General features: G+C 32.6%; 1 protein-coding gene across 1 annotated transcript in view; it reads right to left on the bottom strand.

Annotated features, from left to right (window-relative positions):
* Positions 1 to 3,567: 3,567 nt before the first annotated feature.
* Positions 3,568 to 22,735, bottom strand: part of Notum (palmitoleoyl-protein carboxylesterase notum) — a 32,585-nt gene continuing 13,417 nt past the window's right edge. Inside the window, exons 2-9 of the mRNA XM_088232828.1 lie at positions 16,258 to 16,409; positions 15,508 to 15,668; positions 10,035 to 10,231; positions 7,283 to 7,425; positions 5,632 to 5,905; positions 4,881 to 5,059; positions 4,346 to 4,790; positions 3,568 to 3,805 (exon numbers count right to left, since the gene is read on the bottom strand). Coding sequence (XP_088088954.1) covers positions 3,568 to 3,805; positions 4,346 to 4,790; positions 4,881 to 5,059; positions 5,632 to 5,905; positions 7,283 to 7,425; positions 10,035 to 10,231; positions 15,508 to 15,668; positions 16,258 to 16,409 — 1,789 coding nt within the window. The remainder of the gene's footprint in view (positions 3,806 to 4,345; positions 4,791 to 4,880; positions 5,060 to 5,631; positions 5,906 to 7,282; positions 7,426 to 10,034; positions 10,232 to 15,507; positions 15,669 to 16,257; positions 16,410 to 22,735) is intronic.

Raw genomic sequence — 22,735 nt, 5'->3', positions numbered from 1 at the left:
AAATATTACAAATTATTTAATTTCCAAGTCATTTATTTTTATTTCTATTATTATTTCTTTAAAACATCCAAAGCGTAATTAGATTTAAGTTAATATTCGAGAATTTTATTGTAATAAAACAATATAATAACGTATATTTCAATATAAGTAAAACATTAAAAATATTTGAAACTTCCAATTGTTTATTTGACCAATTAGAACTTTTACCCTTTTCTAATAAAAAGAAATACTTTTTTAAACTTAAAACACAAAGTATCGAAATTAGATAGAGTAAAAGTTTAAGAAAAAAAAAGATTTAAAGTAATAGCGATATAATTCCAACTAACCGACAAATTGAATTTTAAAACTCCCTTATTTTATGTATACATGGTCTTAACACTATACGATATTTACCAGTCCGAAGATGAAAAGGGGTGAAAGTGCTAATGGGTCAAATAAATAAGTGGAACTTACAACTTATTTTTAAATATAAGGTTCTATACAGGTGACTGAAACAGAACCCGCCATAGCAAATTCGAATATAAAGGAGGATTTGCTAATTATTGGACCTTACTTTCCTTTACTAAAGTTTTATAGTTGGGGAGATTTGTAAATTTTTATACATTATTGAGATTTTTCCAAAATTTGACCTTCAAGCATTCAGAACCTTATTTTTTTTTTTAATTTTAGTAATTTTTTTATTATTTGTTGGTAGTTATACACATTTGTGATTAAAATAAGTCGGAATTTCCTTCAAGCAAGGGTTAAAAAATAAGATATTACGCTTTGGAAAAAAAAACTTTACGATCAAATTCAACCTGAAATTTAAAAAAAATACGGTGTTTCAATATTGAATCGGGTTGTGGTCCTGTGGCTAGTGTCTCGGACTCACGGACCAAAGGTCCGTGGTTCGAATCCTACTCTACCCCAACTTGATTCCCATTTTCTAATAGTGAGTTATTTATAGCTTGTTGAAAATGCCCCTTAAAATTAAATATTTGGGTAAATCATAAGAACGCAAATATTTCTTTTAAATAAAAAAAAAATATTCTACTCTAAGTTAGTTCTCTAGTTCGTCACCTTTTTTTTAAAGCGTTATATCTTATTTTTTAATCCTAGTTTGAGGGAAGTTCCGTCGTATTTTATTCACAAATATGTATGACTACCAACACATAATAATAAAATAATGAAAAAAAAAATGTTCTATATGCTTGAAGGACAAATTTTGGAAAATTTCAAATAAAAATTGACATATCTCCCAAACTATACAACTTTAGCTAAGGAAAGTAAGGTCTAATAATTAGCAAATAACCTCCTCTATATGCGAATTTGCTATGGCGGGTTTAGTTCCAGTCAACCTGTATGATAACAGTATATTAATTTGTTTATATTTTTTTATTATTAAACCACCGTTTGTATAAACATAACGTTTTGTTGTCTACTCATCTAAAAATAGGGTATTTCCACAAATCAGAAATAACGTTAAAAATATGAATCGCATTTTTACGTTTCTAATTATACAATTATCAATGCATAAAAACTATTTTTTATTCATAGTTTTCGGTTCGAAAAAAGAACCAATCGTCGTTTCGCCGGCTATACCGGTTAAGTAACATTTTTAAAATTATTGTAGAGTTTAATTAGATTAATCACCTTTCGATGATGGTTTTTTTTTGAAAAGAAAATAGGGAAAAAAGTTATTTTATTTTGAAAAAATATTAAAGCTAATTTTGTTGAAACAGAATTGTATAATCTTCAAAAGATATTAAGAATACTTAAAAAAATAAAGTTCACTTAACAGATATGACCGGCGCAACGATGACATACAAAACGGGTCGCAGTTGGGCTCACGTCAATTTGATGTCACACGTCATGCCCGCCGAGTGCGCTTCTAACAAACATTGCGCACAAGTATGGAACGGTAATATAATACGTGTCGTAGGGCGTGAAACGTTTCGTTTTTAGGTAATTAAGAATACGCGTATTAGACATCATTGCAGGAAATGAATCCGATGTCACACGGAAAAAATGATAAGATCGTTACCGTCGTAATTTATTCCCTATTTAGAAAAGGACAGTAATGGTTTAAAACATGCATATTTTTAATTGCCTGCAAACGAGACGTTTCACGATTTATGAAACAAATGGCACGTATTACGTTTTCGCGCCATACTTGTACGCAATGTTTGAAAGAAGTGCACTCGACGGGCATGACGCGTGACGTTAAAGCGACGTGACACCAACTGCCAGCCGTTCTGTATTTGCTGGTTTTTAAAACCAAAAATTACGAATTAAAATCTGTTTATTTATATTATATAAACGCCCAATGGGCATTTTTAAGGACATATTTATACGTATAAAATTATTATAAAGTGAAATAGAAAGACACGATGGTATTTAGTAGACTTGGTGGAAGTGGAAGTGGGAGATAGGTGTTTATAATTGAATTGGATGCAGTGATCGTATGAAAGAAGACAACTTGTTATCAAAGAAATCAAGACTGGTATGTTTAAGAGCTTAAAATTTCGGGCATAAGAAAATGTTCTATATACATTGGTAGTTATAAGCATCGTAAAAATTCACCCTAAATATTAATTTCATGAATTATTAACTTTATTCCAGATTTGTGAAATGACCCCATTACAATGACTTAATTTTAGGTAAATCATGTTTTCTTTCAATTGTAAATATTTTTGCGATTGACAAGATATAATACGTCAAATGATTTAGAAACTGAATCGTTTAAAATAATAAAATTATAAATACATCACTTAAAATAGTTTTAAATAGTAAAATCTCATTAGTTGCTTTGGAAAATAAATTAAGGATTGCATTACATTTGAATCGATATAATAATGGGACTAGCACCTAGATAAGTATTGATTATAATTAATTTATAGAAGTTTAATCATGTGCAGATATTTTTAGTTTCCAAAAGTTCCAATAGTTAATTTTTTAATCCTTAATATTTTTTAACCAAACCGTAGGAATAAGTCTATACTAATAACTTCTGTAATGTGGAAAACCTAACTTATAATAATGTTAAAGCTTTAATATTAATCTAATGAAATAAATAAGTAAAATTATCAATAGTTATACTAAAGTCTCATTAAGGATCCTAAGATCTTTGTGAAGTAAGTAAATACACATATGAACGTTTCTAAAAGATGTAAAGCTATTTCTTCACAACGTAATTATAAAGAGTTTTGTAAACTAATTTTGCTCGATATTTTAAAGCGACATTTAAAAATAAATAAATAAGTGTATTTTTCTCGAAAGTAGTGTTCTCTTACAATCTGATAAAAAATATAATAAGTAGTTAGTATTTATTTACAGATAAATTTTAATTAATCTTAATGTATCTACCATAACGTAAAAATTAAAAAGTCCACCCATTTCAATAAAATTAGATTTTAGTGCTCACACAGGATCCTGTTGTCTTTTTTGTTCAATAATAACTAAAATGCCTCAATTAAACTATAAATTAAGTATTCGACAATAGGACTTAGATTTATATAATATGTATGTACATATTTGGATGTATTTTGTACAAATATTTTCAGTTCTTCAAAACTTGTTTCAACGTTTTTAGTTAATCTGTTGTGTCAACAGGTCCAATAGTTCCGCATGCTCCATGTTGTTGAGCGTATGAAGGTCCACGCCGAGAGCTTGCGCAACACTGTCCATCCGAAGACCGAAGCTCTTCAGCATGTCGATGAAGTGGACTTCCTCCCCCGTGTAAGGATCCAACAGCCTCGGGCAGGAGTGGCTGCATTGTGGCCAACTGCAACGCTCGATATGGCGGTGCTCACAGCTACCAGGGTTTCTGTAAATACACAACAATTATAACGAAACCAAAAACGCCCGTCATGCACACCAAAAAGTGTTAAGAAAAACTTAAATGTGAGTCTCAAAGTAAATATTAGATTGGATTAAATAACTTAAAAATACATATGAAGACTTACAACATCCAAGTTTATACAGAATTGAGAAAAAAAGCTGTATATACTGGTACAGTAGTAAAAATAGAATGCGCGTATGTTGAAGATAATATTTTATGTTAATTTATGATTTTACATAAAACGTTTGAAACGCAATTATCTGAAATATGCATATTGTTATCTGGACATCAACAATTTCCTAAAATAAAACATTTTCTTCACGAATTTAAGATAATTGTGTCTTTAAAAATGTGTCGCCTCATGCAACAGATTATTTTATGTTGTTTATATAAAATTAATGCAATAATATTCATGATTAAATAGAAGAAGCATGATGTGTAGATAAGGATTCCAATTACAGAATGAAGCGATCAAATGAAAGAGATTTTAAAATGTCATTTTCAATAAATCAAATTTAAGCTTACTTGATTAAGGATCTTTGAGGTCTTAATTGTTTTTCGAAAAATTGATCTCGTGATTCGGGAGAGTTCTTGTTTCTTTTGTGTATTGTCCCATTGGCGTGAAATTGATTTCTAAAACGTTTTCCATTCAACGTGCTTCTGGTTTTACTGTGTCTTCTTTCATTTCTATATGGATCGCACTTGTGCTGTTGTCCTCTGTTATTCGGGTGCAGTCTTTGGAGGCCTCTCGAGCAATTGGGGATTGATCCGATGTCAAAGTGGCCATGAGGACTCTGTTTATGGTTTTTGGATCTGTTGGAATTCCGTCCATTGCTGCTGAGATTATTGCTTCGCCTTCTGTTTTGCGGTCGTTGGCGTCGTTCGTTAGATTTTCGATTATTATTCGATTGCAGAAACTGGTTCATCTTTCTCGAATTAATTTCGTAAGGTTTCTGCTCGGTTTCATCATCTAAAAAATAAAAAAAGATACTTTAGAAATCATAACAAAGAGATGTGCTAGTAATAAACTAGAGTTATTTTAAAAACATAATCTACACACCGTTAACATTATGTCTTCTTCTGTTAATGCCTCCATTAGATCTCTCTTGTGGATGTTTCTTTCTTTTACGCCTCCTATTGCGTATCCTTTCTCCCTGTCCTTCGATGTCCTTTATTTCCCCTCCTTCACTAATGATTCCCGAACGGACCATTTTTTTGGCTGGTTTGATTGTATGGTTCCTAAGAAATAAAAAGACATAAGTTAGATACATCGAAATTACTTGTGCACCATACATATATGTGGGGTCCATAGTCCATAATCGATGACACACACGTGTAAATTAGTTCACCTTATGTAGTCTAATGGCCGACGATGCAACGTCATCATTTTCTATCGAATTCAATACATAAGTATAATGCAACTCTATATTGCACATGAAATCGGAGGGCATCATTCTGCAGTACATTCACATCGTCCCTACTATAAAAAAATGAACTACAAAGGAACGTCGTCTATAAATAGACCATAAGACGCAACGCCAGTCAGTCAGCCCAACAAGTTCAGTTCACTTCAGCCCAGCTCGACGACGTCACACAGTTCCAGCATGTAGTTCAAGTTCAGTCTCTTCAACCCATCATCGCCGCTACGCTCGTGCTACACAACCAAGTGCTGTTTCTTATTCACCTCGTAATAAATACGCATTAAACGGCAATCTCGTGTTCTCCCTGACAACCTCCAACTGAAACTGGATCACCACGCCCAGAAACTACTTTAATCCTACATATATATTAAATCTTTAGATTTATTTTACCTCTTCAGTTTCCTCATTGTGGACAATTCCCAGCATCTCAGGGCCATTGCAACAGATACGTCGTCAATTTTTACTTGGAGCCAGTCTTTTTTAGTTAGAACTGAATGAGAGACGCACGATGGAGCGAAAACTGCTGACACATTTGCGAACGATGCCCTCAAGGCTCGTCCCATACTGTGGATATAATCCCACTGTTGTGGAGTCACCGGTGCTCCAACATTGTCTGCTGTCATCTGAGCTTCATCAAAGAGCCATTGGAATACGAAGAGTGGAGCTGAAACAAAATAAAAAGAATTCTGAGTATGTAATAACACGCGATTAGATTTGAGTCAGGTTATAACCGTAATAGTCTCGGGGTCTTTGAATCAATGATTCGTTATTACAATCAACATAGGTGTAGTAGAGAGTATTTTCTGTATGTTCTTAATGACTAACTTAGACATCGGCGGCTTATGCTGCGTTATTTTCCTGCTTGCAGAACCAACCTGCCAATGATAATGCCAGTAAGAAGAGGAATGTCTTTACTCAACCGTACCTCTTTGGATATCGACGTAGTCAGAGAGAAGAGCTTCCTTTTTTTTAAGCCTATCAACAGGCTTATGAAACATAAACCTGTTGATTGGCCTAACAGATTGGAATTTAATCTAAATAATTTTAAATTTACAGAGGTATAATTATGGCATAATCTAGGCGGACATAGTAAGAGTGTCATCGCGAATCAGGAGTAACAACACAACTCTTACTTTAATTAATGAGTATTTTTATTAACATTCTTTATATTTAAATCAGGTTGTGGTCCCGCGGTTAGTGTTGTGGACTCACGGATCAGAGGTCCGAGGTTCGAACCCCTTTCTGCCCCAACATGATTTCCATTTTCTAATAGTGGTTTATTTACAACTCGTTGAAAATGGTCACCAAAATTGAAAAAATTATGTAAATTATAAGAACGCTAATATTTATTTAAAAAAAAAAAAAAAAATCGATTGTTAATTATTCCTTTGTTACTTAATAATATATTTTATACATTAAAATTATAATTTGCCCTTAAATAAATATTTTGTAATGTACAGTACATATCAGGAAAACAAATAAATGCATTGAAAACCACGTTCTACTACTAATTTATTCCCTTTTTTGGCACTTACGTTGATATTCGAAAGAACAGGGAAACATCACGTTTTTTTTAAAACACGTTTAAAGTAATAGAGGTCTATGAAATACTGTCCCGTAAAAAAAAATTTTTTTTGCTAATTATTAGTAGCATAAAAAAAATTGTAATTTTGAATTCCCGCAAAAACGAACATTCCATTGGCCACGCCCATAATACGTCACGATTAATGTTTATTTTTTCCTGGCCATCGAAATTTGTTCAGAACATTATCACAAATCTTGACGTCACAACAATCAAGGCCAAACACGTCGCGTTTTTATAGCAACATATTTTTATTGAATTTCTTTTTTATATTTATTTATTAAAACATTTCTCCACAATATCCATATTGATTTTAAAAATACAATTTATAATTCTTAATTCATTATATATATTTTGTCAGTATTCGTAGTACGTGATATTTCCCTATTGTAAGAATATTAGGGTAAGGTTTAGTGCTTCAATTATTGTTCTCAGACCAGAATAATGCAAATGATTTACCTCTTATTGTCGGATATAATCTATATCCAAAGTAGCACCTCCAAGGTTCTTGTGGATACAGATCAACGCATCTCTTAGGTAAAGATCCTTGCCATAAAGCATATCCTTTCTTGATTGCGTCCACAGCTGGTAATGTGGTAGGACTGTAATGGATAAAAAGATTTATAAACATTCAGCCTCCATTTTGTTGACATATTTTATTTCCACTGAAACGGATTTCAAATGTAACAATACAACGCCAAATAGCAGTGGCCAAAATTTGTTTTTTAACATAAAAAAATCATGCTTAAGAAAATTAATAACAAATATCACTCGTTATTATGATAATTCTCATATAAATGTATGTTTAATAATTTCATCATTTTATTAAAATTAGTGAATTTCGCCAATAAGCAAGAACAGTACGAAGAAGAAATTATTTCTAAGAATTTTTGGAGGAACATTAACAGCGCCTGGATAGTCAATCAGGACAGTCAATTGAACCATAGAGTATTTTAACAAAAAAAAAAAAATTCTTACGAGTTTACTCTTAGTTTTCAAATGACATATTTTATGATGTGAGTTAATTTAGTTAAAATTTCTATTGATGGTAAATTTCATTAATTAAACTTGAAACGCTTGAAAAAAATCAAAACTTTCTTAATTACATGAATAAATTCTATAACTCAATTACAAGTTATACACAAATGTATTTGTTTAATTATATATTTTTTTTTAAAACTTAAAAAAATATATAAAAAAATACACCACAACAGGCTAGGAGGCCCAATCACAGTGGTGAAATACATCACAGAACACCCAGGCTTGAGAAAAAAGATTTGTTTTTTTGTGTTCTCTCCGGGAATCGAACCCGGAACCTTCCGTGTGTGAGTCAAGCATCTTGACCACTACACCACGGAGGCCGCCATTAAATTATTGAATAAATGTTTTATACGATATTTTATTAGGTAATATTATCGAAATACTACAAAAACGTATCCGGAGTGATTTGAACATGTGAAATATTGTTTTACTTTATGTTTTATGTTATTTTGCGCATATTTTTTGTAAATTAAATGTAAACGAAATATATGGGTAATAGCATATTTTCGCGTGTGAGGGTGTGTGTGTAAAATCCGGAATGTAGAAATATTGTTTTACTTTACGTTTTATGTTTTGTGCATATTTTTTATATCAAATGTAAACGAAATATATAACAGCACCTGTTCGCGTGTGAGGGTGTGTGTGTGAAATCTGAAATACATTTACATACACACCTACAGTAGTACTTTCATGTTGCTTTTAGATTACAAAAAGTTGTTTTTCCTTGCGCTGAATTTTTCAGCACTTGTAACATTATCCTACATCTCGTACATCCTATAACTATTGAAACAAATCACACCATATATTATTTTATGTGACAGTAACTGAACATGAATTAAAAATATTTTGAGTAAATAAAAATATTTTTAGATATTGCGATAGCAAAAGGAGATATCTTTAAGTTTTTCGAAAACAAAAATTTTCACATAAAACTACTAAAATCTAATACTCTCATATATGACAATAAACGTGTTCCTCTCTCAAGAGCGTCTTTCAAAATGGCCATATTAAAATATGGAGCTCATTTGTTCTTTGAACTTTGAGCTATGTGACAAAAGGAATTATTTGCTTATCCCGTACAGTTTAGAAAATGACAGATATCTCTTTTTGCCATCCCGCTGCCTATTTGTAGCATGTATTTTATCCTCTAGGGTGTTTGTCAAAATTGTTTTTTTTTGTATAGAACGGAGCGGACCCGACAGACGTTGTCTTGTCATAACGTTGGTTTGCCTGCTATTATCTTGGAAAAATACTTTTCATTGGTTAGTAGGTACCTAGGTAATTGTTTGTGATTAAATTCCAAAACTAAAAATTGATAATATTCAAATATTGAATTTAAGTACCTAGGTACTTGTTTATGGTTGAATTCCAAAACATAAAATATTTTTTTTAAATATGGCATTCTTTTTGCAAACGTCAAACTCCGGTCGTCTCACCAACAAAGGGGTGTACTTATGTAGGAATACGATTTTTAAACATGTATTGAATTTAATATTTTTTAGTACTACTACTACTACTACTACTACTACTACTACTACTACTACTACTACTACCATCACGCCATTTCCCCGTAGGGTAGGCAGAGAGAATGGACCGCCATACACGTCTATCCTGGCATACAATCCTAGCCTCTTCCACATTCATACATCTTGTCATACATGCCCTTCGGTTCTGTCTGCTTTTGACATGACCAGACTTAAGATTTTGGTTTATCTGATCATGCCACGTTTTCCTTGGTCGTCCTCGTCTAACGTTGTCGTCTAACGTTAATATTTTTTAGTGTTACCAAAATTCCAATAAAAATAAATATTTATTTTATTATTACCCATTTGGGTAGAAATTTTAAGGAATTTAAGGAAAGGATCTGATTGAGATCCACAAAAAAATGCTGTTTGTAAACATTCAAAACAAACTTTTTTTAGTACAAAAAAAAACAACTTCTTTCTATTTTTATGCAAATGCATTATCCTCGAATGTAACCCCGGTAGATGAATAAAACATTTATGCTCCTATTTTTTTACAAATTCGATTGAAGATTTTAATATCTACAAACACGCACAGCGCAAAGACTTACATTTCTCTGGAAACCGCACGTAAATCGGTTAAGCCGTTTAAAAGAAGTACGGTGAAATCACACGTACAGAGGAATTATATATATAAAGATATTTACCTATAGGGAGTTCTATCCAAAAACCAGCCGGAGTCTGAGATGCCCCTCACAGCCACCTTCTTGAGGTCAAGTTCCTCCCTCAATAGTCGCTGCACAGGATCCAAGTTTAACATTACTCCAGTACCTCCAGCGCTGCTCCCAGCCAGAATCAGCCACGACGAGTTCTGCAGACCGAGAGGCACTAAGTCACGAATTACCTGCAACAAATGACGGGAGATACGTATTAAAACACGTAACTAATGCACGTGTCACTATTCTATTTAGCGGATAAACTAATATACCGCAGCTTTAGGACGAAACCGACATAACTGAAAAATCAACTATTTGGGCAATTGCAAAAGAGGAATGAAAATTGTGACACTTTCGTATTCTTTTGTCGATTGTTTCGTATTTTTTGAAGCAAGTACCAAATTTTGAGTTAAAAATGATACCAAAGGCATTCAGCTATGAATCGATGAAAAAAAGGACAATAAAAATAAATTGTTATAAGTTTAACCTAGACTCGATTCGAATCCCCCATAGACCGATTTTAATTCGATTACTCGAGTATTATTAAAGCTATTTGGCCTATATTTTTTGTAATCATTAAAATAATAAAAATAAGCATTTTCATGTTTTTGTTTTTAAATTTTCAAATTGTTTAATATTAAGACTTAAATAATACAAGGGTCTCCCGTTCAGATCATGGATAATTTTTGGATGCTTAGTGAGGAAAAGGTTAAACAAGAAATTTATTTAATGAGTCATTATTAGATTTAAAAAAACAAACAAAAACACTTTGATAAATAAGGTAATTACATCATTTTTATTAGGCCAGATCAGGTCACTGAACACATGTGTTTATTGATTCACGAAATGACAGAAACGTAAATAAGTCACTGAGATTTTCGATAATTCAAATAATAAAATGACATAAACTTAAATAAGTCACTAAGATTATCACACCACATTATTTTTGGTACGTGTATTTTTTTGGACATACACAAATGTGGATTTCTCCCAAGGGGGAGTAGGTATATATTTTTTATTAATATCCCTACAGAGATGAGGTAGAATTTTTTCAAATTCAGGATTATGGATATTCGAGCGTTTACAGGGCTTATGACCTGTCATTGGCTGGGTTAAGTGGCCACTTTACGTATTTTACAACATTCCCCATTCCGCTTATACTTAACTTCAATATCAATACATAGATGGCGCTCCAACACGCTAGTGAATGGTTTCTAATTTAATAACATATATACAAAAATCAAAAAAATGTTACCTGTGTCGATATTCGCTAATAAGCGGAATGGGGAATGTTGTAAAATACGTAAAGTGGCCACTTAACCCAGCCAATGACAGGTCATAAGCCCTGTAAACGCTCGAATATCCATAATCCTGAATTTGAAAAAATTCTACCTCATCTCTGTAGGGATGTTAAAAAAAAAAAAAAAACTAAGATTGTCGGTAAGTCGGAACGAAACAATTACAAAGCTAAATTAATCGTTTTAATATAGTTTAAAATAAAAATAAACATGCCATTTGTATCGGAATAAAATCGACTCAACCGGCTTTCGGTCACTATATATTTGTCTGCGTTGTGTCCTTCACACAGCAATGTTAACGCAACACTAATAGCGTCGCTTCCGTACTGACACGGAATCTAAATTTTGGACCGAATGTTGCGTTTTTTTTAATGCAGAAAGATGGATCTTGTTCATTGAAGTCGTTTTATGATCTTAACTCATTTTAGGCTTTTTTGAGTTAATTCGTTTTTTTCTAAAGGTGCGACTTAAACCAGCCATTGACAGGTCATAAGCCCTGTAGATGCCTAGACTTCTTTATTACCTTCTCTTAAATGTTCATCATCTCTGTTGTAATATGTTAATTTAAACAGCTCCCCAGGGAGTTGAATCCAGTCCTTGTCTACAAAAATTTGGACAAACTCAAAATATTGTTGTATATGTTATATTTAAATAAATAAATTGATTGAATTGAAAATTGAATTGTCATTTTTATTCCGCTTTTGAAAACAATGTAATCATTTTATGTACATATTATACGCTTGTCCCTAAACGATTTTTTACAAAAACTTCTTCGAAGTATATGAAATTATTATTATGAAAAACCCCAGTAACCAGTGATAAAGAAATCACATAAAAGCAATGCATCAATGCCTCTTTTTCAGCTTAAAGAGACGACAGCTGGAAGCGCTATGCAAAAGTCTGGGCGAGGATCTATGCGACAACTGATAGGTGATACTTCATAAATAAATCACATGAGAGGTAGTATCTTACATGATCAAGTTAGTGCAGGACGTTGATAAAATAAAATAAAAATAAATGAATAATAATGATAATAATAAATCAAATAAAGTAGAACTCAAAATGTCGAACACTCTTCTAGTGCAGTGGTCGTCAAACCTATTAATCAAAAGCGCCAAATATCAGCAGTAAAAAAATAAGATTTCTTTTAAGAGCCAATTTAATTTCGTTTTCAAACGTTTCCTCTTTAAGCCCAACGTTCTATGCAGCAGAAAATATGCGTATTCACTATCCATTTCAACTAAAAAATCTTTAAATTTGTGATGATAAAAAGCTTCAGGTACCATTGTGTTGACGACCTTGAGCACGAATTCCATGACATCGCTAATTTCTTCTGTAAAAGCCTCCTCACAATCGCCTCTTGATGAATGATGCAATGGTAAACGTGATCGATTTTTGGTTTAAAAATAAAAAAAAACCTATTTTCACTCGGGCCACACTTTTAGCCCTATCTGTTAAAATTTTAACAAATTCGTTTTAGGTTAAATATGATGTTTCCGGTGGCAGTATTTACAATATCCTTAATTATTTAAAAGGCAGTAATCCCAGAAGTTCTTCAGTAGGATCCTTAGACGAAATAAATCAAACTATAAGTGTTCACTTGCGCTGGATGAGCCGTACTTGAGTGGCTAAAGAGCCGTGGTTTGCCGATCTATGTTCTAGTGGATCGGAAGGCCTGTCGATGACTGTCAACAGGCCAGCTTCTTCTGAAGAGATTCAAGTGGTTACCTCTTCGCTGGAACAAATGCTAAAGAAATGCATAATTGCCCCCCTATGGAATATCCCTCCTAATCCCAACAATTGTAAAATAGAAATTAAAGGCAGAAAAATCCACTTTTATCAATTATAAATCTAATATACAATAAGCAAGGTAAATAATAAATACCAATCCGGTATTAAAAAAATGATTAAAAAATCATATAAAAGCGTAGACTGTAAAACGAAACAGATTTTAGATTGACAAGCTTCAATGTAGTAATGACAGACACACAAATCTTAAGTACTACTTCTACTACTACTACTACCTTTACGCCATTTCCCCGTAGGGGTAGGCAGAGAAAATGGACCGCCACACACGTCTATCCTGGCATACATTCCTAGCTTCTTCCACATTCATACATCTTGTCATACATGCCCCTCGGTTCTGTCTGCTTTTGACATTACCGGACTTAAGATTTTGGTTTATCTGATCACGCCACGTCTTCCTTGGTCATCCTCGTCTGACGTTACCGTTCATTTTCGCCATATATACTTGTTTTACCATTCTTTCGTCGTCCATTCGTCCTACGTGACCAAACCACCTCAGAGATCCTTTCTTAATCTTATCAATTATACTTGACTCAGATTTGCACTCTCGCCTGATTTCATAATTCGTAACCCTGTCATACATTGATTTCCCACACATTCGTCTAAGAGATCGCGTTTCACTTCCATACATAAGTGTTGGGACTAAAACTCCGTTGTGCACTGCCAGTGATTGATTGACATATTTTTATTTGCAATTACTGTGCTTAGTGCTCCGTTCATTTTGTTGCCCGCATTCACTCTCCTTTCAACATCTTTTTCTACTCTTCCATCTCTTGAAAACATGCTTAACATATATATCTACACAAATAAAACCAACTATGAAGATGGATGCTGTAATGCGAAACGTTGGGAAAGAGTGCGGACGACACACGGCATAATAACCCAGAAAACTCATTTTGCATCTGACAAGCCGGGAAAATCTAAGAAATTTAATGATGATGATTTATAATCAATCACCTTTATATTTTTAATACGTTAATATAAAAATGCTGAATGTTACATGAAAAATGATAACCCGTTTTAAAATATTAAAAAAGTATTGTATGGCGTGCTACGCAGTGAAAATTAATTTTAAAATATTATTTTGCTATAAAAACCGCATTATTTGGCCCGAGTGTGCAAATGAATATGGGTTCAAATGGTTCTGAATGGGACATTTCCTGTTACGATTCAATAGTCCAAAGTGGCACTTAGACCCATCTAGATTCGAAGCAACGCCGGATAACATCCGAATTAAATAAGATGAGCCAATTACACTCTTAATGCGGGGGCATTAGGGTCCTCATTATCACTTTCGGGTGTTTGGAATGTACCCCAAAGAAAGGGAATCACAAAGAATGAAAGAGAGCCAATCTTTTTGGTGTTGAAATATGAAAATGTGAGTATGAAAATGATAATATTAAAAAAAATATGATTCTAAACATGAAATAAATGTTATAATAGTTAAAATAATTAAAACAAATAGTTAAAACTATAATCACGTTATTTCCACATGACCGAAATATGAAACAATAAATTAATTTATTAATAACTTTAAAAACTTTCATTGTACCCCTCACTGCAGTATTGTCAGTTTGTGATCAATCAAATACACATGGTCAGCACAATCACCCTTTTCTAATTTCCCAGTATGACAGTAGAGGAATACAGTGTTAGTTCCAAATTGAGACCTCAGCCGCACGCTCCAGATCCCGCATCGGAAAGGAAGAACAACGTAGTAATACAAATAAATCAATCAACGATACAAAACCCAAATACATATGGGAAACATTAGAATAATTTGCCCTATACAACATGCACTCAAGCAACAGAAGAAAAACAATACGTATCTATACCAAATCACAGAGGAACATCAAATTATCAAGACACTACCGGCAAAATCCTAACACAGATCCTAACATGATCCTTATTGAACTCAGGCGAAATTACTTTTCGTCATAGTACTGAATTCCTCGCAAAAACCATTTTCCTAATACCAACAGTAAAAACAATCCTATGCAAAGACCTTAATCGTCCTAACAATCTCTCAGACCTTAAAGCAGACGAAACGGGTCCTAGAGCATGGTCGGTGCGTGGTTCTCTTGAGTTAGTCTACTATTTAGATTTGTAATTTATTTTAGATTTCTCTTAGGTCAGCATTTGATTCGGGTAGAGAAAAAGTTGTCGAGTTTCGGCGTTGCCCAAACATTAGGTTCAAAGATCGTGCTGTTGCTGTAGCCGGCCTCTTTGCCTGGAACTAATTGCCTCCACACTTGCGAATTATCGCCAGCTAGTTCACATCTAAACTGAAATTTAATTTCTTTAATTTATCATACACTGAAATTTAAAATCAGAAAATGAGAGAACAAAGGTTTACCGACCTGATTGACTATCAGCTTTCCCATAAAGTGAAAGGAATCTCTTGCAGAGTTTGGTGGAGCAGTACCAGACCAGGAATCGCTGCTGCAGTATGGAACAGTGACATGGTTGGCCTCGTGCCAGTACGGGTTTTCCGTTGGGTTGGCAGAAAGGATCCCATTTACTAAAAAAATAAACATAGAATATTTATCGAAATTCATTTTTTATATTTGGCCTAAGGGATGCTAAAGATGACAAATGTTGACCACAAAATCAGCAACTATATCTTCGAACCAGTTCATGTTGATTTTCACACTCTTTCTGCATTATTTTCAATATTACAAACTTCATATCTTGATCATGGTAATTCTGCTGGAAATTCAGTTAATGTAGTCTAGATTATTTGTAGGTCTTAATTGAATTCTTTCAGACTTCTTTAGATTTTTTTTATAACCTTCAAGCACCCCTGCCTACATTTATCATAAATTTTACGTGGTTTAAAAATTGTAATTTATAACGTTTTTTTTATATTTCGTTTCCTACATTGCAAATTTGGATAAGTCATGTTTCATCCTATTTGTACAGAAGTCATAGCAAAAAATCTATCCTAATTATTATTTTGATATTGTCTTGGTGACATTGTACAATATGTTAAGTGAGTAAAATAATCTTTTGAGGGGATAAATTAGATCAAAAGATTGTGAGATCATGAAGATCAATTTCTCCTCAATGATTGAAAGGGTGTTCGTTGGTCAAATTATCATAATATTTACCATCTCTCGTCTCCGGCCAGTGTGAGCTCGTCATGAGATGTCGCAGACGAAGCCACCGCATTCTGCAAGAGTCCCTGTCGTGGCAATACCAGCCTCCCTCGAGGAATACCACCCACACTGGGCTAGCGCTGGTGGATCTTCTGAGATAGAATCTGCAACAAATGAATAAGAGTTCAATATGAGGTTCAGCAGATAGAAGTTTTGTAGCGACGCCAACGCGAACGAACTATTGAATTTTTTAATCAATATTGTATAATTTGTATTAATTTAAATATATATTCTGTGTACCGTTTTAAATTTATATGCCTATAGTATTTCTTTTTACCTGTATTTTTGTGTTTATTATTATTTTTCTCTTTTATTTCTTATATTTCCTTACATATACCCTCATTTTCCTGTATTTATTAAAATGTATTTTATATAACATACGCATATGCGTATCTGTATATTAACGCATGTATGTAATATAAGCGTTAATAATTAATATTCTTTTATAATTATTTTATTTTATATGTAAATCATATAATACAAAGTATAATACACACGAACTACATTCTACTACAACTCAACTCAGGACTTAAATATGAATAAGTTTCTAACAGGTTTCCAACTTCCACTAACAAGGATGCATTTTATATAGGAATGAGATTTCCAAAATTGTATTAAATGTCAGTTAATATTATTTAAGCATAACTCAAAGTCCAGTAAAAAGAAAAAATGCGTAGAAACATAAAGGAATTTAAGGAAAGAATCTGAATCTGGGATCCATAAAAAATGAATGTTGTTTGTATACGTTAAAATACAAACTTTTTTATATAACCGAAAAAATAACAACCTTTACTTATATGCACTTTCGTTGAATGCAGCCCTGGTAAAGACGAAGAAAAAAATTATGCTCTTAACTTTTTTTATATGAATTAGATTGAAGATTTTAAGCTAAAAAAATATCCAGCTCAAAGCTCATCATTTCCCTAAAAACCGCACGTAAATCGGTCCAGTAGTTATTTATTCTATTGAGGACACACAAAACATTGCCTTATGTATAAATACGAGTATATAGATTAATTCCATTAAACTTAATATTTCTTTCCAAAATGATTTCATTTACATGTAGGTAAATAAAATGAAAAATCCGCATGGACGAACTGATATTCAGCATCATTGGGTGGACATATTTTTGTTACATTTTGCTGGATAAAACCAAATATTTTTTTGACTCAGTCATTCACTTTTCTGTTGGTTATAAGGTCGATGAACATTGCATTAAATGTTTTTAAATTAACGGGATTTCAATTCTATTCCAAACCAATTTTATGTACGTTCTATACCCCCTAATTAAACAACAATATTGTTACTGGCGAACAAATCCAACAAGAGTATTATTCGAGTTTGTTCCCCAAGGGCATCCGGTAGGTAATATAATAAATAAATACTTCATTTTCTTGTAAAAGAAAAGTACAACTATCTTCATTTATGGGATGCGTTTTCAAAATGCTGGAAAAGTAATATTTTTCTTGTTCATTTATTATCATAACGTATCAATATTAACAGCGGTATCTACAGATATTCAACAGAAAGAAAAACAATTTGAAATTATCATGACATTGGCTCGTTAAACCATCTCACTCGTAGTGCGAGGCTTGAATCACAGATGGCAGTAATATATGCTTAAATACGAATTCAATAAAAAATAAGGAATTACTGGTTATGGTTTTTATTATTTTAATTATGCATTATACACAAAAAAGAACATGCGGTGAACTCAAACATATTTTTGCAGTGAAACAAATATTTGTCAGTATCGCGATTATATTATTATAAAAATACCTTATAAATGATTGTTAGTTTTAAATGTTTGTTAGTAGGTAATAAATGTTTGTCAATTATACAGGTGTTCATTAAACCCTGTCACACCCGAAACCACGATGATCAGTATGAGCAAGAGGACATATTGGCACATTAAAATATTTTTTTGGAACGAGTAAAATGTAAAAAAATTAAATATCAAAAAAGCAAATGTTGCTTACTTCTGCAGAGGAGAAACAAGGGGGGGGGGGGAGTCTGATACACCGACGACTGTGCTCCCCTCCTATCTCCCCTGCAGAAGTGAGCAACCATTTGTTTTTTTAAATATTTTATTTAAAAAAGACTTCTTTGTTCTAAATATTTTTTAAAAAATGCTAATGTCTTCTTGTCCATACTGATCATCGTGGTTTCAGATGTGACAGGGTTTGAAAAACACCCTGTATATACATAAAACAAAAAAAAATACATGTATTTGTTTGTGAAAATTGATTAAAATATGCCGAAAACTAAAAAAAATTACAATTATTTAACTCACTACTATTTACGGTTTTATTTTATCAGGAAAGTTTTATAATATATAAACATCTATCAACACTCAAATGGTTAACTGTTCCCTTACTGTCTAAAAAATATCCGCGCGTAACGGTGATGTGTAGTCATACACATGTAAAATATAATAGATTTCAAATCATAAAAATGTAATATGATCGGAAATTGCTTCAATTATTTGTAGTTGAATTCAAAAGTGATAATATTTATAATCTAATTGTTAAAAACATGAAAAAAACATTAGGTCATGCTCGTAGCGCGGGCGAAATAACCACCCCAACGAAAGTCTGTAGCTACTAACGGGCGTCTGGGTAAAGTACTAGAAACTTTGCTGTTCGCGAGTGTGACGCGTGAAATTGTCTCTCTCGCTCCGGAATATACCTCTATTATCGAGAATGAGACGTAAAGAGTGTGAGAGATACTTCTATATTAGGATTACTCTTTTAATAGGTACGCAATATGCGACACATTGGTAAACTTTCTATTGTAAATATAAATACTGTATTGATTTTAACTAAACCTATATGTATAATTATTATATCGTCCTAGATTTTGCTAGGCCAAATACTACAATGTTCCTATTATAATACGTAAAACCACTTAATTCCTTTCTAAAACGTTCCAAGTTTCCACCATAAGAAGGAAAATTCACAGCGGAAATTGTGCAAAACTGCACTAGCCTGTTAGGGGTGAGATCACTTATAATATATACTGGGGTTTACTTCCGGTATTGTTTCCTTTGTTCCCAAAACACCTGCAATTCTTGCTCTACAGTTCCGGAAACCGTTAAAAATAAAAGAGAACAATAATTTCGAACAAATTAAAATAAAAAAAATTGTTTGAGGTTATTTCGGTCGATCGTTAATTTGTTTGTTATTTTTAGTACGTATGGTTTCTCGTTTTTTTTAGTAAATAAAAAACTATTTTAAGATAAAAGAAATGAATCTGTTTTATTTTTTTCTAGACAATATTAATTTAGGCATTTATTAGTTAATAAATACTACCTAAAGCATTTGTTAAGAGTTACAGGTAACCCTGCTACAAAATGGTCGGCAGGTTTATATAAATTGTTGTGTTATGCGAAACCGTGGTATATTTATTTTATTTATTTATACTTTCACATTGTTTGTATTCTTTTTTTATACATAATAATATTTCCTCACTGAGGTGTCCCGTGCCGACGGAACCATTTTACAAAATGTGAAACATGCCTTAAATTAGTTGTCTAACAAAGTTAAAATAATAATAATTTTAAAAAAACGTAAATAATCTAAATAATCTCATTACATACGAAACAATAAAAACTAAAATAATCATAAAAAACATAACCAATTTATATAGACCAAATTTCATAAACAGTACACACATTTTACCTTTTTGGCTTGATCCACTCATCGATCCGTGCGCAACCCACCTCCACTATAAATATCTTAATAGCAATTTTATATTGTGAGTATTTACTAATTGTTCTTATGGATAATGGAAGTAGATTGTACACTTTAACCGAGTAGTCAGCCAATCCTCTTTGACCGAAGGTTGTATTATTTTTTATTTATTTTTGCAGCATCAGGGTGGAGTATATAGTAACTCTTGTATTTGTGGAAGGAGTTATGGAAGGTAGAGAATAATGTTTATGTGCGTACAGTAACATAGCTTTTACATAAAGTTGTTTTATAGATTTTACACGTATGAAACTCAGAGCCTGTACACAAGAGTTATTGAGAAAATGTGGATATTTGAACATAGGCAGAATGGTAAATGTTACAGTGTGAAAAGTGGCCACTTAAACGAGCCAATAACGGATCTTAAGCTTTTTAAATGTCTAGACTCCCATAACTCCTCTTTAAAAAAATTCCCACTCTGTTGCAACAAATTTAGTTTTAATTTACACCAAAATTTATATTAATTACAATACGGCTAATCGTGAAACTGTCGATTTCGTCGCGGGTTCGATTTCTGCCAGTTGCAAGAAAGAAATTGAAAAAGTATTTTTTCTCAATTGGTCTGGGTGGTGTTATGTATTTTACTTTCCTCACACAAAAAAACTCAATTAATACTACCATTCAATTTTTGGAATATTCTCTTCAATGTTTTGTGTAAATAAATTTAATTCTATAACAAAGATACTAGTTTCGAAGATGCCGGGAGTGAGAGAGACCGGTCACTTGTTTTTCCAAATTTGTTGATTAAAGTTGATGTTAAAGATCGGGTTGTGGTCCTGTGGGTAGTGTCTCGGACTCACGGACCAAAGTTCCGTGGTTCGAATCCCACTTTACCCCAACTGATTCCGTTTTCTTATAGTGAGTTACTTACAACTCGTTGAACATGGCCCTCAAAATGAAATGTTTGGGTAAATGATAAGAACGCAAATATTTCTTAAGTATCAATCGTCTTTTATCGCTATAATAATCTTATATTTATAATTTTGAAGAAAATAACTATAACTGATTATGCAATGCAATGAATAAACAGAGAAGCGATAATTTACAGAAGCGTTATAAACCCGATACATTTTCGCGAAACTTCAGTCGGTTTCTATGGTCGCGAATTCTTTCCTAAAGCCATCACTCTCTTGACAATAAAATAACTACTTTCTGCGCAATATCCCATATCCACAACATTTAACCTGCTGTAATCTTTACATAAATATATTTTTTATTGTTCAAATGTCAAGGTATCATTTGCAATTTATTATCCATTTCAAAGGTATTTTTTGAGCAATAAACGTTTTGCCCTTCGCGTTTAGTATAAATGGGTGAATTTTACGGCATAACCGCCCTGAAAATCGTTTTATTAAAAGGTTTCCGTTTAATAAATATGTTTTCGTATTACCTTTAAGGGAAAAATAATATTTTATAATATTTTTATACGGCCAATATTTAAAGCTAAAACACATGACTTTATGGCATTGCAGTTGAAGAAAAGATTTTATTGAATAATAAATAAGATTGATTAAGTTATAATGTAAGTACGTATTTGTATTTAACCACGTAATGACTTTTGAGATGTATCCGTCTCTTCGTCGGGACATTAATTACGTTAACACAAAAAACCCACTATACACCTTGACAAAAAAAAAACCAACATGCTGATGGGACACATGTTACTAGAAGCTAACACCAACGTACGCTTCAGCTGTTTAAGTCTTTTACGTAAATATTTCATTTCAAGAGCATGTTTGATAAATGTTTACCAACTACGTACTATGGCTCTCAAAGAAAGAGCTTGGTTTGTTTTATATTACACAAATCAAAATAATATCCAAATGTCCATGTGTATTGCTGTCAAGTTGCCCGGGAGGTTATATATTTTTGTTTGTGGTGTGAATCAAAGATGTTACTAGATGTATCATTTAATTATCATGCCGAATCATGTAGACATGCCATATATCCAATTAAAACATAACAACAACAACAACAAACTATTACGCCGTTTCCCCGTAAGGGTTGGCAGAGAGGATAGAACGCCACATCACTCTATCTTTGCATACAGATCTCGCTTCCTCTACATTCATACATCTTCTCATGCACGCGCGCCGATTATTCTGACTTTTAACATGTCCATCAAGTATTTGTTGGATTTGATCATGGTCTTTTTCAGTCTTCCTATGTTTCTGCATAGTATAAAAATTAAAATATATTTTGCGAGAAATAGTTTTAAAAAAGGCGAAGTGTAAAAAGGGGGAAGTACGTATGTACTATAATGATGAAATAATAAAGGATTAAAAGTAAAAAATAGAAAAATATTTCTTATTTGGAATGCTTTGAAAAATAATGTCTTTTTTTTTTATTTAAAAAAAAAATATTTGCGTTCTTACGATTTACTAAATATTTTATTTTGAGGGCCATTTTCAACGAGTTGTAATTAACTCACTATTAGAAAATGGGAATCAAGTTGGGGTAGAGTGGGATTTGAACCACGGACCTTTGAGCCGCGAGTCCGAGACACTAGCCACGGGACCACAACCCGATTCAAATATTCTCGATTCCCGATTCTCTTTAATCAATAATCAAATGAACGTAGTTATGCAGAAAGCGGCAAGTCCACAATTTTGAAAAGTGATATATTGGTGTTATCGGGTACCGTAAAGTCAATTATTCGATGTTCTGGCTAAAAACAGCCG

This window comes from Micrasema longulum, unplaced genomic scaffold (assembly GCF_059751315.1).
Source record: "Micrasema longulum isolate JH-2025_06_02 unplaced genomic scaffold, ASM5975131v1 h1tg001026l, whole genome shotgun sequence".
Taxonomy (NCBI): Eukaryota; Metazoa; Arthropoda; class Insecta; order Trichoptera; family Brachycentridae; genus Micrasema; species Micrasema longulum.
Note: the sequence above shows the minus strand (reverse complement) of the source record. Positions and strands in the feature narration are given on the sequence as shown.